The sequence below is a fragment of the Pristis pectinata genome, chromosome 12 (genome assembly GCF_009764475.1).
Source record: "Pristis pectinata isolate sPriPec2 chromosome 12, sPriPec2.1.pri, whole genome shotgun sequence".
In the NCBI taxonomy this organism is placed as follows: domain Eukaryota; kingdom Metazoa; phylum Chordata; class Chondrichthyes; order Rhinopristiformes; family Pristidae; genus Pristis; species Pristis pectinata.
Window position 1 is genome coordinate 5903941 of NC_067416.1, and position 18754 is coordinate 5922694.

An 18754-nucleotide genomic window follows, 5' to 3' on the forward strand; every position below is an offset into this window, starting at 1 on the left:
GGCCCTCTGCAGACTTATCAGTGGCTTCCTGCATTTTGTCTCGGTGGTGTTACCAATGGCCCTGCAACAACTTGTCTGTCGAAAGATTGGCGTGAGTCCCATTGTCTCATGGTTAATGTCAGCATCAAGTTGGCACTAAGACTCAAATGCTTCAATTCTCCATAAATTTTAGAAAGACTTGTGCTGACAATTTGTCAAAGACACGTTGTTAAATTGAACAGTTGGCAATCACGCTTGAATGAATTCACTCCATTATCTGACGGGACCTGTCAACTGCTAGTGACCAGTTTAGATATGAACTACCATGTCAAGGACTAATGCCCATCCCCACCCAAGCAAACACTGCGTTCCATAGGCAACTAGGTTGGTGGACACATTGTTGACAGCTGTAAGTTTATAAATCTTGAGAGACATGGAAAGGAAGCCTTTACAGGTAGCTCAGCAAGACTTACGTAAGACAAATCATACATCAAGATGTGATAGACTAAGAACTGCAATGCTAAATAAAAACTCTCCAGAACTCCGGGGACCAATCAGAATATCAAAGAGAATTGGACACAAGAACAAATTAAGGATATGCTATTTGAGAGGTCACAATTTAGTGCCTGATCTGGGTGCTATTGTCGACTTTTGCAGCCAGGCCCAAGGTACTTGGATTTTATGCAGGGTACACCAGCCAGCAGTACGGGCAGCAATTTGGGATGGAGGTTGCTTTGGCCACATATTCAATCCCACCTCGCTTCCAACCCCCATTACCCCAAACCCTGCCACACCCAGTCCCAAAAACATCATGTATTCAGCGATCTTTCCACAGTCAGAGAGTCATACAGCACAGAAACAGGCCTTGTAGCTCAACTAATCCATGCCTACTGTGTTGCCCAGCGAGCTAGTCATTTGGCTAAAATTTTGGCTAAAATCTGCCCGCGTTTGGCCCATAACCCTCTAAACTTCTCTATCCATGTACTTATCTAGACGGCTTTTAAATGTTGCTAACGTGCCCGCCTCAACCACTATTCCTGGCAGCTCGTTCCAAATACACACCACCCTTTGTGTGAAGAAGCTGCCCCTGATGTCCCTTTTAAATCCCTCACCTCTGATCTTAAGCCTATGCCCTCTTGTTATTAGCACCCGCTCCCTGGGAAAAAGACTATGTGGTTTCACCCTGTCAATGCCCCTCATGATCTTATATACCTCTATCAGGTCACCCCTCAATCTCCTACGTTCCAGGGAATAAAGTCCCAGTTGATGCAACCTCTCCTTGTAACTCAGGCCAAGTCCAGACAACATCCTGCTAAATCTTATGGCAACATCCTGGTAAATCTTCTCCAGTAGTCCTGTGCCACCTCAATGTGAAATTTGGCAGGAGGACCTTTGTCCAAGTAGCCCCAGATCTCCTGGTTTCTGCACACGCAGGAGCAAGGTAAGAAGCCACTGGTGTCAGGATCAGTGAGACTAGCACAATGAAAGGATTTTGAAGACAATTTCTGGTGGCAGATGCATGTAATTGAATTTTACACAATGAGACTTGGCTACCTTAGCCACAATATCACAGGCATGGTGGTCCTTGATGGTATTAGATTTACATTGATCCATAATGAAACAACAGATGATGGTTATTTAGAAAGTTACTGAAAGGTACAGCAAGTAACTAGGAAGCATGTGGAGTGTTGACCTCTATTGGAAGGGGGTTAGAGTATAACAGTAGGGGGATCTTGCTGTAACTCTGCAGGGTGTTGGTGAGACCAGATCAGGAGTACTACGTACAGTTTTGGTTTTATTGTTTAAGGAGGGATAGCCTTGCATTGGAGTCAGCTCACAGGAGACTTACTTGGTCGATTCCTGAGATTTGTGGGGGCACGGTAGCGTAGCGGTTAGCGCGACGCTACTACAGCGCCAGCGATCGGGGTTCGATTCCCGTCGCTGTCTGTAAGGAGTTTGTACGTTCTCCCCGTGTCTGCGTGGGTTTCCTCCGGGTGCTCCGGCGTCCTCACACTTTGCAAAGACACACGGGTAGGTTAATTTGGGTTTAAAATGGGCGGCGCGGACTCATTGGGCTGGAAAGGCCTGTTACCACACTGTAAATAAAATTATCTGTGGAATTCATTGCCACAGATGGCAGTGGAGGCCAAGTCATTGGGTATATTTAAGGCGGAGATTGACAGGTTCTTGATTGGTAACGGATTTAAGGGTTAAGGGAGAAGGTGGGAGAGTGGGGATGAAAAAAATCAGCCATGATTGAATGGCAGAGCAGACTCGATGGGCCAAATGGCCTAACTCTGCTCCTATATCTTAAGATGTGGGAAGATGTTCATTAGAGTTTTGAAGAATGACAGGTGATCTCCTTGGAACATTTTGAACAGAGGGACCCAGGATTATAAGTACGTGATTCCCTGAAAGTCATGTCACAGATAGACAGGGTGGTGAAGAAGGCTTCTGGCATGCTGGCTTTCATCAGGGCACTGATTATAGAAGTTGGGATGTTATGTTGCAGTTGTAAAAGACGTTGGAATATTGTGTTCAGTTTTGGTCACCCTGCTTCAGGAAAGATGCCTATAAGCTGGAAAGAGTGCAGGGGAGATTTATGAGGATGTTGCCGGTATTCGAGGGAATGAGTTATGGAGAGAGCTTGAGCACATTGGAACTTTATTCACTGGAGTGTAGGAGAATGAGTGGTGATATTATAGAGGTGTATAAAACCATGAGGGACATAGATAACCTGAATGCCACAGCCTTTTTCCCAGGGTTGAGGAATCAAGAATTTGAGGACACAGGTCGAAGGTGAGAGGGGAGAGATTTAATAAGAACCTGAGGGGTAACATTTTCATCCAGAGGGTGGTCCGTATATGGAACGAGCTGCCAGAGGAAGCGGTTGAGGCAGGTACATTAACAACATTTTAAAGGCACTTTGACAGGTACATGGATAGGAAAGGTTTAGAGGGATATGGGCCAAACACGGGCAAATGGGACCAAATGGGAATCTTGGTCGGCATAGACCAGTTGGGCCGAAGGGCCTGTTTCCGTGCTGCATGACTCTATGACTCTATTTAAGGTTCCGAAGGGTTTTTACTGTGTGGATGTTGAGAGGATGACTCCACTCATGGGAGACTCTACAACTTAAGGGGCAGAAAGCTGTGGATCAAGACGGAGATGAGGGAGATTTTCCTCTCACACAAGATTGTAAATCTTTGGAATTTTCTACCCCAGGGAGTAGTGGGGACTGAATCATCAAAACATCCAAGCCTGAGTTAGACAGAGTTTTGTGTTCAGTGTCAGGGAGTCAGCTTATGAGGAACAGGCAGAAAGTGTAGTGGAGGCCAAGATCACACAAGCCACGGTATCACTCAACGGCAGACAGGCTCCAGAGCTATCTCGCCTCCTCCTGATCCTAACTGATATATCTTTGATGCACTGTGCATGTGTGTGTGTGCTAATGTAGCACTGCATGCAATTACTGCATTGGCAATAGCTTCTTGTTTTACATTTAAATGCAAATAAGATTCCTTTGGAACCCAATAAAAGATTTTGCCCCACAGTGATAAATAACACATATTAAGATGAAAGGAAAAACAAGTTTGATTGGCAGTCCTCTTCTGGCAGCACCCAGTGCCAGCGTCCTTCTCCCTGCCTTACACCGCTAAACAAATATTCACTCTGGGTGAGGTTTAAATCAAATATTGTGACTGTCCCACAGGAAGGCATGGGACGATGCAGTGAAAGGACAAGTTCCAATTCTTCAGCATTACAAGGCACCGCCACTCCCGTACATGGACACCGCTACTCTGGAGGTAGGTAAACCAAGAACTATTAGCAAGTCTTAGCTCCCTATGTAATTAGAACAACAAATTGGTTAAACATCAATAATCTCTTTACCACGATAGAGCATAGAACACTGCAGCACAGTACAGGCCCTTCGGCCCACAATATTATGCCGACATTTTACCCTGCTCTAAGATCTATCTAACCCTTCCTCCCACATCGCCCCCATTTCTCTATCATTCATATGTCTATCTAAGAGTCTCCTAAATGTCCCTAACGCAGAATAAAGTGTTACACTTACAGAGAAAGTGCAGTGCAGGCAAACAATAATGTGCAAGGCCATAATGAGGTAGATTGTGAGGTCAAGAGTCCATCTCATCACACTAGGGGACTGTTCAATAGTCTTATAACAGCGGGGTAGAAGCTGTCTACCTCTGCAGGCAGTGCGTTCCACGCACCCACCACTCTCTGTGTAAAAAACTTACCCCTGACGTCCCCCTTATACCTTCCTCCAATCACCTTACAATTATGTCCCCTTGTGTTAGCCATTTCCGATATCTGATTTTATTAAGACCTGTGTTTAAATAGTGGTCATTGACTTCAGGAAGGTTGTGGGGTGGGGGGGAGGGGGTGTGGTAGTGCACATGCTCCTATTTACATCAACGGTGCTGAAGTCAAGAGGGTTGAGAACTAGGAGTGAACATCATCAATAGCCTGTCCTGGTCCAACCACATAGATGCCACAGCCAAGTAAGCTCAACTGTGCCTCAACTTCCTCAGGAGGCAAAAGAAATTCAGCATGTCCCCTTTGGTCCTCACCAATTTTTTATCAATGCACCATAAAAAGCATCCTATCCAGATGCATCACAGCTCGGTATGGCAACTGCTCTGCCTGAGACCACAACAAAATGCAAAGAGTTGTGGATACAGCTCAGCACATCACAGAAACCGGCCTCCCCTCCATGGACTCTTGTCTACCCTTCTCGCTGCCTTGGTAAAGCAGCCAACATAATCACAGACCCCACCCACCCTGGACATTCTCTCTTCTCCCGCCTCCCATCGGGCAGAAGATACAAAAGCCTGAAAGCACGTACCACCAGGCTCAAGGACAACTTCTACCCCGCTGTTATAAGACTATTGGACGGTCCCCTACTGTGATGAGATGGACTCTTGACCTCACAATCTACCTCATTATGGCCTTGCACCTTATTGTTTGCCTGCACTGCACTTTCTCTGCAGCTATAACACTTTATTCCGCATTCTGTTATTGTTTTACCTTGTACTAGCTCAATGCACTGATGTGATCAATTGATCTGTATGAACGGTATGCAAGACAAGTTATTTATTGCATCTTGGTACATGCGACAATAATAAACCAATTTACCAATTTCACCTATAATCCCAGGATGCTGCCGTCAATAAAGGGTGTAATCTAGGAAATCAATTTGTACACTGAAGTTCACATAAACAGCATGGAGATTGTACCAGATGATTAAATTCTTTGTGATTCTATTTGAGGATGAATTATTGAACAGATTACTGCAGTTAACTCCTGAAAGAAGTTTATAAGATTATGAGAGGCATAGATGGGGTAGAATCTTTTCCCCAGGGTAGAAATGTCAAGTACTAGAGGGCATGCATTTAAGGTGAGAGGGGGAAAGTTTAAAGGAGATGTGCGGGGCAAGTTTTTTACACAGAGCGATGGGTGCCTGGAATGCGCTGCCTGGGGTGGTGGTGGATGCAGATACGATAATGGTGTTTAAGAGGCTGTTCGATAGACAATGGATGTGCAGGGATTGGAGGGATATGGACCATGTGCAGGCAGAAGAGATTTGGTTTAGTTTGGCATCGTGTTCGGCATAGACATTGTGGGCTGAAGGGCCTGTTCTTGTGCTGTACAACCTTCCAGGTTTAAGCCTGGTATGCTGACACTGGGCCAAGGTTGACTCTATGCTCACTCTCATGACCTTCTCTGTTGACTTTCTTCTCGACATGGGAGGACTGTGGGCCCGAGCCGTAGTCCAGTGCTTTAGTACACAGGCCTTCCTGGTAAATAAGGACAGGGAAGGAGGTCTTATTGCCCGTGTAGCCCACAACTTACTCTAGCACTTGATTACACATTCCTCGCAGAGCCTAATTCAGTAGGCAAGGTTGTGGAGCAGGAGCTCAGTTCCTGGAAGGGGGGGGAACTGCACTGAGCTGAGGTTTGTAGGTAGTTGCAGCTGAAAATAAAGCAAGAGAGGAGAAAGGGAGGGAAGGAGAGGGAGAGAGAGAGAGAATGATAGAGAAAAAAAGATAAAAAGAGAAAGACAGAGAGGGAGCTGCACTCAGATGTTGAAATGTAATGACAGAAGGGAATTGGTCCTGCAAAAATCAAGGTCTACACCTCCCAGGAGGTGTTGCAGATATAATGCTAGCAGAGGAAAAAGACAAAGACATTTTAGCAAACTGTGGGTATACCCCAGAAATAGAGAGTCCAGAAGGGGGTGGTACTGATGTTAAGTATCAACTCTACAATCCCATCAGCAGAGGTCAACCCATTTTAATGATCTCACCAGGCTGGCTAAGGTGCTTAAGTGTACAAATGCCCAGATACAGCAGGAAGAAAGAAATCTCCACCATATTCAGCACCGTACAGTGTTAAAAAAGAAAAGAAACAGACCTTTACCAGCAGAACTCCCCGCCATCCCCCCAAAAACATACAACAATGCCCTGCTGGGATATCCCAATTGTTCCTCCTACAGAAAATAACCTGAAATACCAAAATACAACCCACTTTTCTCCAGAGGTGTGAATACACAGTGTGATGTGGTCCTGAGCATTTAGATAAGATGGAATTTTGACTTCTCAGCAGCAGATGGTGGCGACAGGACACCACAGAGACGTCAATGATCCTTCAGTCATTGGAGTGACGAGGACAAACATCTCACCCAACAACATCCCACAGTCACCAACTTCACAAACAAACGTGCTGAGTCTTTGTACCTGGGAAAGGTTGATTCCCAACAAGATTGGTTGATTTGTAGACTCTTCCCACATCCCAAAGATATGCAGGAGAAACAAAGGACTGCAGATGCTGGAATCTAGATGAAAAACATGATGGTGCTGGAGGAACTCAGCAAGCTAGGCAACATCCGTGGAGAAAAGCAGGCGGTCAACATTTTGGGTCAGGATCCTTCTTCAGGACTGAGGACAGGAAAAGGGGAAGCCCAATATATAGGAGGGAAAAGCAGAGCAGTGATAGGTGGGCAAAAGAGGGGAGGCAGGGTGGGCACAGGGTGGTGATAGGTAGATGCGGGTAAGAGATAGTGATAGGCAGGTACGGGGGAGGAGGGGAGAGCAGATCCACCGGGGGATGGGTCAAACACCTGCACTCTATCCCTAACCGTGACCTGCATCTCCCCGTTGCCAGTCACTTCAACTCCCCTCCCGCACCATCACCGATAAGTCAGTCCTCGGCCTCCTCCACCGCCAGGAGAATCCCAAGCACAAACTGGAGGAACAGCACCTCATTTTCCGTCTTGGAACCTTGCAGCCTAACGGCATGAACATTGAATTCTCCCACTTTAGGTAATCCCCACCCCCCTTCCCCACAACATCCCCCCCCCCCACCACACTTCTTCTCTTCTTCCCTTTCCTAGTCTTTTTCTTACTTTTCTCTCCTCCCCTTTGGCCCATCCCCCGGTGGATCTGCTCTCCCCTCCTCCCCCGCACCTGCCTATCACCATCCCTTACTGGCATCCACCTATCACCACCTTGCGCCCACCCCACCTCCCCTCTTTTGTCCACCTATCACTGCTCTGCTTTTCCCTCCGATATATTGGGCTTCCCCTTTTCCTATCTTCAGTCCTGAAGAAGGGTCCTGACCCGAAACGTTGACCGCCTGCTTTTCTCCACAGATGCTGCCTGGCCTGCTGAGTATCTCCAGCATCATCGTGTTTTTCATCCCAAAGACATGCAGGTTGGTAGGTTAATTGGCTGATCTAAATTTTCCCTGGTAGATGGATGAGTGGTAGGTTGGACTGTGAAGATTAATGTAGAATTAGTGAAAGTGCCTGGTTGCAAAGGTGCAAATCCGTCTTGCAATTTTCCGTAACACAGAGCCGTGTCATCTGCACATGTGCCAAGAAACACAAGTCAAAAAAATAAAAAAATTGTGTTTATTTACTTTTTTCCAAATTAATTCAGTGAGAGAAAATTTTATTCTGCATCTCAACTATCTGGGCAGTGATGTAAGAGGGAATTTCTATAACCCAAACAGCTGTAACATAGGGGATCATCTGCACTATTATTGCAGACAATGTATGCCACGTTCTTAAGAATAAGGTTATGGGAAGGCGCTGATCACAGTGCACTGAATGGGAATGGTAAAAGGGTTAACAAAAGTTAAATACCTACTGTTGCCATGTCACTGCATTGATCACTGTTCCTGCTGTTTTCATAAACCTGTAAAACAGATTGGGAAAGGAGAGATATTGGTTATTAAGCAGCTGAAAACCCTGCACATTTTATTAATAAAACATCCCCAGTTACCTCATTCACAGCATAGAATATGTTTCTGGAGGGAACTGTTATACCGTGATGCCCTGTGTCACCTGACTGAGGCGGAATTGGTTCCAGTCTAAAACCACCATGCACAAGTGTGCGTACACAGGCTCGGGTCAGTTAGAGTTTAATTGTTGCTTACTGAGGGAACCTTAAGAATGGTTTTGCAAATCTCAAGCTCCCTTGTAACCCGCATCAATGTGATAATGTAATGCAACAACAACGCTTATTTACGTAGCACCTTTAACGGAGGCAAAAAAAAATTCCACAGCATCGTACACTGAGCTTCATCAAATCAAATAAGTCTAAAGCTCAGCCACAGTATGAGGTATTAGTGCATCTGCTCAAAAGCTTGCTGGAGATATAAGTTTTATTTTAAGGGTGGCACGGTGGCACAGTTGGTACAACTACTGTCTCACAGCATCAGAGACCTCGATTCAATCCTGACCTCTGGTGCTGTCTGTGCAGAGTTTGCACGTTCTTCTGGTGACTACCTGCTAACTGAAAGAACTGTTTCCATGCTGGATGTGCCTATGACTTTAATTTCTTGTATTTTCCCCATATTTTCTTATAATATAGGAGACCATTCAGCCCATCTGTCTATGCAATCCCATGAGTACCCCTCCCCCCACTTTCCTCACATGCCCATCAACACCAGCTGATTCCCCTGCCACCCACCCACACCAGGGGCAAATGACAGCGACCAATTAACCAACCCACGTGCCGTTGGGAGGTGGGAGGAAACTGGAGCACCCGGGGCAAACTCGCAAGGTCCTGGAGAGAACGTGCAAGCTCCACAGAGACAGCGCCTGGAGGTCAGGATCGAACCTGGGACACTGGAGGTATGACGCAGCAGCACTACCTGCTGCTCCACCATGTTGATGTTCAAAGAGTTCAAAAACAATTGCAAAAAAAATTGTTGAAAATAAAAAAAATAGGAACAGTTAAAAACCTTTCTAAGCAATTAATTTACAATAAAACCCAACTTATTCAAAAATTGCACATTAGTTAATTCTCCCCTTGTCCCTTTCAACCATTCCTCTCCACCTAAATGAATGGCCGGGTCTTCCCAGACAGAGGCACAATCCTCACCACCAGCGACTGGGAATTTCTATAACTTTACTCCCTGCTAGGCTACAAGTGGAGTCTAACATTCAGGACACGGGAATGGATGGGAGTTTTGGATCTGGGAGGAACAAATAAGATGATGGGGAATCTCAGTGGGTCAGGCAGCATCTGTGGAGGGAAAAGGGTGAGTTCCTCCAGCAGATTGTTTGTTGCTCCAGATTCCAGCATCCGCAGTCTCCTGTGTCTCCAAGTTTGGGATCTATGGTCTCCTGACTTGGCAGTGCTTATCCAAAAAAATTCCTGCAGTTCCGTCTGCTATGGTAGTTACATTATCAGACTACAACACCTGGATTCACAATCCAACAACCTAAATTCAAACCACACCACGGCAGCTGTGGAATTTAAATTCATTTAATGATCTGGAATGTGTAATAACACACTCATCTTAGTAATGATGACCACAAAACTACTGGATAGTCATAAACATCTGGCTCAACAATGCCCTTCATGGGGTTGTACCTGCCCATGTGATCGGTTCTAAAATGACCAAGCAACCCGCTCAGTTGTAAGGGGCATGTGTCCACCTCTGCATTGTTCATTATGGATGAACAACAAATGCTAGCCTTGCCAGCAATGCCCAGATGCTAAAAAATCATTTAAAAGAAACTTCCAGAACTTCCCCGCAAGATCTGGCCCAAAGCTAGGAGCTAGCTGCTATGCATGTGGGTGGATTTTACTGGCAAAATAACCCTTTAAATGCCAGTAATGCTGGAGGTTCTGCGGTTAAGCGCGAAGGTCATGAAATGACAGCAGCTCTTCACACAGAGTTCAGACCCTGGAGCCCGGTCCTGCTAGGAATCTCCGGCATTTACTCTGGGGAAGTAACGAACTGTAGCTTCACACAAGCAAGGAATTTCATTGCACCCTGGTGAACTAATCTGAATATGAGGAGGAGAGAAAAAAGTGAAAGCTCCTTTTTCAAGTTACTTTGGTTTAGTTTGATGTTTTTAATTCTATCTTAATGTTTTTAGATGATTTTAGCTCAATTTTCTAGAAAGGGTGTTTAATTAATGATTTTTTTAAAGTTAGAGACATCTAAAGTTTTTTTAAAAGTAGTGGAACCAGCAAAGCGGGGGAAGTTCTTTGCCAGCTATCAAAGCTTCGAGGGGCATTTGGAAGGGTCTTGCTTCTTCACTGCACACTGCCACCTCTCAAGCCCTGCAGCTACAATTTGGGATGTTTCCAGTCAATAAGATTAACCCTTCACATCAGGACCTGCTAGGTTCAAGCATGGGTGACAACTGAGGCCATTTGACCTGGACCACCCTTGGAACAGTGAAGGTGTGTTGATGGATAAATACCCTGGTATTTTAACTACCTTTAGGGATCAACACAAGAATACTAATCGAAACAAGGTCAAATATCCTTAATGAGAAAGGGGCACTCGACATTAAGGGATTGGGTCAGGAGGATGCACTAGAAGCTGGAAAGTACAGTCAGCCAAAGCAAGGGTTCATCATGTAATAGGGGTGGCTGCACTCACTGAATTATGGAGGGGGTGAGTTGCAGTATGGGATTATAGACTAACTGATCCATGTAGGGAATCAACATTTCCGAGGAACAAACAAGAAAGAGGAGGTGAGGCCAAAGTCAGTTCAGCCATAATTTTATAGAAAGGTAGATCAGACTCAAGGGTCTGAATAGCCCACTCCTGCTCCCCTTTGTTATGTTCTTATACATGGCAAATATTTTGGCAGCTGCTAAATTTGATCTTGAGTTGGAGCTTTACAAACTGGACGCAGTTACACCCACCTTTGATTTTCAGCAGAGACTGCAAGTTGCACGGTTAACATTATTGTAGCTGATGGCCCATGGTCTGATGAGAGGCAAGTAACATTCCCGCTACAAAAGGGAGAATATAACCATCTAGCCTTTGCTGTCCCTGAGTCCCACACCATCAACGTCCCAGGGGTCACCCCTGACCAGAAAATCAACTGGACCAGCCACGCAAATGTTGTGGCTACAAAAGCAGGTCAGAAGCTGGGTATCCTCTGGTGAGTGACTCACCTCCTGACACCCAAAAGCCTTTCCACCATCTACAAGGCACAAGTCAGGAGCATAATGGAAAACTTGAGCAACAAACAATCTGCTGGAGGAACTCAGCGGGTCGAGCAGCATCTGTGGGAGGAGAGGAAGTGGCTATGTTTTGGGTCAAAACCCTGCATCAGGACGAGGGTTTCGACTCAAAATGTCGACAATTTCTCCCCCCCCCCCCACCAACAGAAGCTGCTCGACCCACTGAGTTCCTCCAGCAGATTGTGTGTTGCTCCAGATTCCAGCATCCGCAGTCCCTTGTATTTCCGTAATGGAATATTGATCTGGATCTGTACAGCTCCAATAGCTCTCAAAAAGCTCAACACATACACAGTGGTACAGCCAATGGAGCCATTGTCTTATACCTCTAGCAACCAGGGTTCAATTCTGACCTCTGGTCTGTCCGTGTGGAGTATTGGATAGTGGGGTGGCACAGTAGTGTAGCGGTTAGCGTAACGCTTTACAGCACCAGTGACCTGGGTTCAATTCCAGCCGCTGTCTGTAAGGAGTTTGTACGTTCTCCCCGTGTCTGCGTGGGTTTCCTCCGGGTGCTCCGGTTTCCTCCCACATTCCAAAGACGTACGGATTAGGAAGTTCTGGGCATGCTATGTTGGCGCCGGAAGTGTGGCGACACTTGCGGGCTGCCCCCAGAACACTCTACGCAAAGGTGGATTTCACTGTGTGTTTCGATGCACATGTGACTAATATCTTAGTTTAGTGTTAGTTTTATATCTGAATCTGAATCAGAATTATTATCACTCACTCATATGTGTTGTTTTGCGGCAGCAGTACAGTGCAAAGATATAAAGTTACTATAAATTACAAAAATAAATAAATAGTGCAAAAAAAAGGAATAATGAGGTAGTGTTCATGGGCTCATGGACCATTCAGAAATCCGATGGCGGAGGGGAAGAATCTGTTCCTGAATCATTGAGTGTGGGTCTTCAGGCTCCTGTACCTCCTCCCCGTTGGTAGTAACAGGAAGGGGGCATGTCCCAGATGGTGAGGGTCCTTAGTTGTGGATGCCGCCTTCTTGAGGCACCGCCTCTTGAAGATGTTGAGTTAATATAAATGTTTTAAATAGGATGTGAGGGGGAAGACCACGCGGTCACAGGGAGAACGTTCAAACTCCACATAGCCAACACCAGAGGTCAGGGTCGGAGGGTCCTAGTAATGGATGCCACCTTCTTGAGGCACCGCCTCTTGAAGGTGTCCTCGATGGTGGGGAGGTTGTGCCCGTGATGGAGCTGGCTGAGTCTACAACCCTCTGCAGCCTCTTGCGGTCCTGTGCATTGGAGCCTTCATACCAGGCTGTGATGCAACCACTCAGAATGCTCTCCACTGCACATCTATAGAAATTTGCAAGAGTTTTGGTGACATACCGAATCTTCTCAAACTCCTAACAAAATAGAGCCACTGGCGTGCCTTCTCTGTGAATGCATCGATGTGTTCTCCCTGTGACCACGTGGGTTTCCTCTGGATGCTCTGGTTTCCTCCCACATCCCAGAGACGTGTAGGTTGGTAGTTAACTTGGCTGCTGGAAACTGTCCCTAGTCATAGAGCAATACAGCACAGGTACAAGCCCTTCGGCCCAACTGGTCCATGCCGACCACAGCGCCCACCCAGCTAGTCCCAATTTCCTGCGTTCGGCCCACATCTCTCCAAGTCCTGCGTGGTTCAACAAATAATCAAATCAGGTATGGTTCAGAATCAAAAAGGATTGTACTTCATTCTGTACTATTCCTCTACTTGCACCAGGTTAGAGTAACTCCCCAAAGTACTGTTTCATCTTCAGAGTAAATCAGTCAACCGACCAGTGACTTGTGTAGCTGAGTGGTAGAATCTGGGGGGAGTTGCTGGGAATGAGTCGGATTCACATAAGTGGGTGCTTAATGATTGGTACAGACTTGGTGAGCTGCATGACTCCATGAATCCAGCCTGCCTGATTGTCACCCTGTCAACCACCCCGAACATGCATACCCTCGACCGCTGGTGCACAGTGGCTGCAGTGTGTACCTTCCGCCCAGACCGTGTGGGTAGCACTTCCCAGACCTGTGGCCTCTCTCCCCAAGAAGGACAAGGGAAACAGAGGCAGCGAAACACCACCCCGTGCGAGATCTCCTCCAAGTCATGCACCATCCTGACTTGGAAATACGTCGCCGTTCCTTCACTATCAGTGGGTTTAAATCCTGGAACTCCCTGCGGAAGTGCCTTTACCGTCAAAAAGGTGGCCTCACCATGACCTTCTCATGGACAATTAGGCCAGTAAATGCTGTTCACAGTGAAAAATGAATAAATGAAACAAAACCCTTGGAAAGGTAAATGCCAAACAAGCTGGCCATTGCAGTCTGTGGATGTAATTGCAATGTAATAGCCATGGGAGTATGTTAAGAATGTGAATGGTAAAAAGACTGCAATATATGTGTCATCTCAGCCCCCAAGGCCTCAATGTAAAGCACCATCAGCCACGCCAGTCTGATGGCCACGTACTGCTTCTGTCTTCAACACTTATCTCAGGCACCAGTAAGGAGGTTTGCATGACAGGCTGCAAACTTCAGAGCAACTGAGCTAGCAGCAGGGCTTTGATACTCTCTTGGCCTCTGCAGACAGCATCACCTGTGTCACCAGCATGATCGATAGCCATTGCCCGGTTAATAGACAAGACCGACATACTATGAAATCTGTTCTGCTAATTATAGCCCGCTAAAATGATGAATGATTTGGATTTTCCTCATAACAGCTGGCTCTGTCAGAAAGGATTCCAAAGTCAGACAGGTTAAATGGCTCTGTTCCTAAAGGCACTGGAAAATCAATTGATGCATCGAGTTGTAGCAGGCACGGTAGTGTAGTGGCTAGCATAACACTTTACAGCGCCAGCGACCCGGGTTCAATTCCGGCCATTGTCCGTAAAGAGTTTTTACGTTCTCCCCATGGCTGCATGGGTTTCCTCCGGGTGTTCCGGTTTCCTCCCACATTCCAAAGGTGCAAGGGTTAGGAAGTTGTGGACATTCTATGTTGGCGCCAGAAGTGTGGCAGCACTTGTGGGCTGACCCCAGAACACTATGCAAAAAGACGTATTTCACTGTGTGTTTCAATTACATGTGACAAATAAAGATATTTTATCTTATACAGCAGGGAAACAGGCCCTTCACCGAGCCCAGCCTACATTAACCCCACACATTATGTTCTCCCTGCATTCTAAATTGGTAAATTGGTTTATGATTGTCACATACAGTGAAAAAACATGCCATCCATACAGATCATTTCATCACATCAGTACATCAAGGTAGTATAAGGGAAAACAAGGCTACAGGTTACAGCTACAGGGAGAGTGCAGTGCAGGCAGACAATAAGGTGCAAGGCCATGATGAGGTGGATTGTGAGGTCAAGAGTCCATCTTATTATACTTAGGGATCATTCGAAAGTCTTTGGGATAGAAGCTGTCCTTGAGCCTGGTGGTATGTGCTTTCAGGTTTTTGAATCTTCTGCTCGATGGGAGGTGGGAGAAGACAGAATGACCTGGGTGGGTGGGGTCTTTGATTATGCTGGCTGCTTTACCAAGGCAGTGAGAAGTGCAGACAGAGTCCATGGAGGGGAGTGATGTGCTGGGCTGTGTCCACAATTCTCTGCAGTTTCTTGTAGTCTTGGGCAGAGCAGTTGCCGTACCAAGCCGTGATGCATCCAGATAAGATGCTTTCTATGGGGCATTGATAAAAGTTGGTGATTCTTATCCATCTCTCCCAGATTCTGCCACTCATTCACACACTGGGAGCAATTTGGTGGCTGACCCCAGAACCCATACGTCTTTGGGGTGTGGGAGGAAACTGGGTCACCCAAAGAAAATCATTGATGCAGAAACGTGAGTTGAAATCCCACCGTCAGCTGAGGAATTTAAATTCAAGAAAGTAAATAAATCTGGAATTTTGAAAAAAGGTAGCCCCAATAATGGTTAGCATATGGATTCACAGAGTCACACATCATGGAGACAGGCTCTTTGGCTCAGTTCCAGTTCCAAGCCGGTCATCAAACGCCATTTATAATATCTCACACTGATCCCATTTTGTTCTCCACACATTCCCATCAACAGCCTCCAGATTCTATCACTCACCTTCACACCAGGGACCATTTATAGTGGCCGATTAATCTACCAATCAACCCGTCTTTGGGATGCGGGTGCAAACCAGAGTAAACTGGAGGAAACCCACGCGGTCACAGGGAGAACGTGCAAACTCCACACACAGACGGCACCAGAGGTCGGGATTGCACCTGGGTCGCTGGAACTGCAAGGCTGTGCCTCTACTAGCCGCATCACTGTTTTGTCCTGACTACTGGGCTGTTGTTGTAAGTTTATTCTTGGGATATGGATGATACATAGGAAGAGGACATTTGGTGTAAATTGGCATCAAAAGCGGCACAACACTGTGGGCTGAATGGCCTGTCCAGTGCTGTACTGCTCTGTGTTCTACATTCCATATCCTATGTTTACTCTTCGAGGGTTTGATAAGATATCAAACCCTCGAAGGAACACACAGTGAAATGCATCTTTTGTGTAGAGTGTTCTGGGGGCAGCCCGCAAGTGTTGCCACGCTTCCGGCGCCAACATAGCATGCCCACAACTTCCTAACCCGTACGTCTTTGGAATGTGGGAGGAAACTGGAGCACCTGGAGGAAACCCACAAAGACACGGGGAGAACGTACAAACTCGTTACAAACAGCGGCGGGAATCGAACCCAGGTCACCGGCACTGTAATAGCGTTAAGCTAACCGCTACACTGCTGTGCCTGCCAGCGATGGAAAAGCCAAAATTTATTGTCAACCTCTGCATAGGCTCTGGTGGTGTACTGGTTACCTTACTGGGCTGGCAACCAGAATCCTGGATTATTGATCCAAAGACATGAGTTCAAGTCCCACCATTGCAGCTGGGCAATTTAAACTCAAGTAATTAAATAACTCTTGGTAGTCTTGGAAACGGTAACCACGGCCTGACTGGATTGTTGTAAAAACCCATCTGGTGCACTTCTCACCTTTGGTGACACCAGACCCAATCCTGTGGTTGAGATTTAACTGCATCCTCAATTCAGGGGCAATCAGGGACATGCAATAAATGCTGGCATTGCCGGCAACATCCACATCCTGCAAATGAATAAATTAAATGTCTGGCAGCAGCTCAACAAACCTTTAAGCAGTTCCGCCCTGCTGATCCGATAATGAAGCACATTACCTTGGTTTAATTCTTCAAGTGCAGTCGAGGACACAGTGCTCGTTTACTATTGCTTGCACTTTTCTAATATACTGGAGCATCGCAGAACATGTGCGTGGGGATTAACTGAACGAGCAGGCAGTCCAAGCCATAAACAAACACATTTAAAGCAATGAACACCTGGGATGGGGTTGGAAAATATTTTTATATAGTTAAATTGCGGTTAGCTGTGACTGCCTAGGTGCTTTAACATAGGAAAGCAATCATCTTAAAGAGGGTGGTTCACCATTAACTGACCCTTCTAACAAGTTAATCTATTACAAAGAGTTAGAATTAATTTTGGGGCCAGTCATTATGAAGAATTAGGTACTGGAAACCAACAGATGTGATTATATGGCAAGGACAGTATTTTTTATTTAATGAGATTCCCCGGGCCCATCAAGGTTATGACCTGTCAGTGAATGGAATGGTTCCCATTCCAGACAGACACACCAAATACTCCTACATCCAATCCAGCACAGTTAGATGAAACAAAAGATAAGATTTCTTCATTAGTCACATGTACTTCGAAACACACAGTGAAATACCTCGTTTTGCGTAGTGTTCTGGGGGCAGCCCGCAAGTGTCGCCACGCTTCCGGCGCCAACATAGCACGCCCACAATTTCCTAACCCCTACGTCTTTGGAATGTGGGAGGAAACCGGAGCACCCGGAGGAAACCCACACAGACACGGGGAGAACGTACAAACTCTTTACAGACAGTGGCCGGATTTGAACCCAGGTCACTGGCGCCGTAAAGCGTTACGTTAACTGCTACACTACCGTGCCTGCCCACCCGGGTCAACTGCTTGGAAGGCAGCTATGCTACCATCATCTTGACTCGACTCCAGCCTCAGTTAAGATGCACATTAAGGAGTAAGGACTCAGAATTATTAACACAGATAATGAGGCACAGGAGTTAGAGCACAGATGACCTTCTGGAATGTCAGAGCAGATCCAGAAGCCAATGGCCTTTTCCTGTTCAGTATCTATGGACATGGTGCTAGTTCCAAAGCAGAGTGAAGGGGTGAAGTTGGATCATAGTCATAGAGACATACAGCATGGAAACAGGCCCTTCGGCCCAACTGGTCCATGCCAGTCAAGATGCCCATCCAAATTAGTCCCATTTGCCAGCATTTGGCCCATATCCTTCTAAAGCTTTCCCATCCATGTACCTGTCCAAGTACCTTTTAAACATTGCTAATGTACCTGCCTCACCTACTTCCTCTGGCAGCTCATTCCATACACTGACTACTCTCTGTTTGACAAATTTGCCCCTCAGTTTCCTATTAGATCTCTCCCCCCCACCTTAAGCCTATTTCCTCCAGTTCTCAATTCCCCAACCCTGGGAAACAGGCTGTGCACATTCACCCTATCTATGCCCCTCATGATTTTACACACGAGATCACCCCTCATTCTCCTACGCTCCAATGAAAGAAGTCCCAACCTGCTCAGCCTCTCTCCATAACTCAGTCCCACAAGTCCCAGCAACATCCTCTCAAACCTCCTCTGCACTCTTTCCAGCTAAATGGTATCTTTCCTATAGCAGGGTGACCAAAACTGAACACAATACTCCAAGTGTGGCCTCACTAGCATCCTGTACAACCACACCATGATCTCCCAACTTCTATATTCAGTGCCCTGACTGATGAAGGCCAGTTTGCCAACAGCCTTCTTCACCACCCTGTCTACCTGCAACACCACTTTCAGGGAGCTGATGTTCTGGCTGTATATAAGATGCTAACTGCTGTGGTGCCTTTTTATCCCAACACAAATTTTCTCTTCACACATCAGTTCTTTGGTAATAACTGTGCAGTGGGAAAGATTAAATTGTGAAAGTATTTGATGTTATGAATTGGTTACCTCACAACACACAGTGAAAATCTGGTTTTGGGATTACGATGTCAGGAAATTATTCTTCACAAAATAAGTGATCAATGTGTAGAACTGAGCTCTGGGCCGCAGAACAGAAACAAAAGAACACTTACATAGGAAACAAAAAAAAGGTTTGGCTTGCTGGATGCATAAAGATGAGCTGATGGCTCTCTTTAGAG

The 18754-nt window shown here is 46.2% G+C and overlaps 1 protein-coding gene across 2 annotated transcripts in view; it reads right to left on the bottom strand.

Moving 5' to 3' along the window:
• Positions 1–18754, bottom strand: part of hpse2 (heparanase 2) — a 268332-nt gene that overhangs the window by 91609 nt on the left and 157969 nt on the right. For both annotated transcript variants that reach the window (XM_052027869.1, XM_052027870.1), the window contains exon 6: positions 8154–8201. In XM_052027869.1, coding sequence (XP_051883829.1) covers positions 8154–8201 — 48 coding nt within the window. The remainder of the gene's footprint in view (positions 1–8153; positions 8202–18754) is intronic.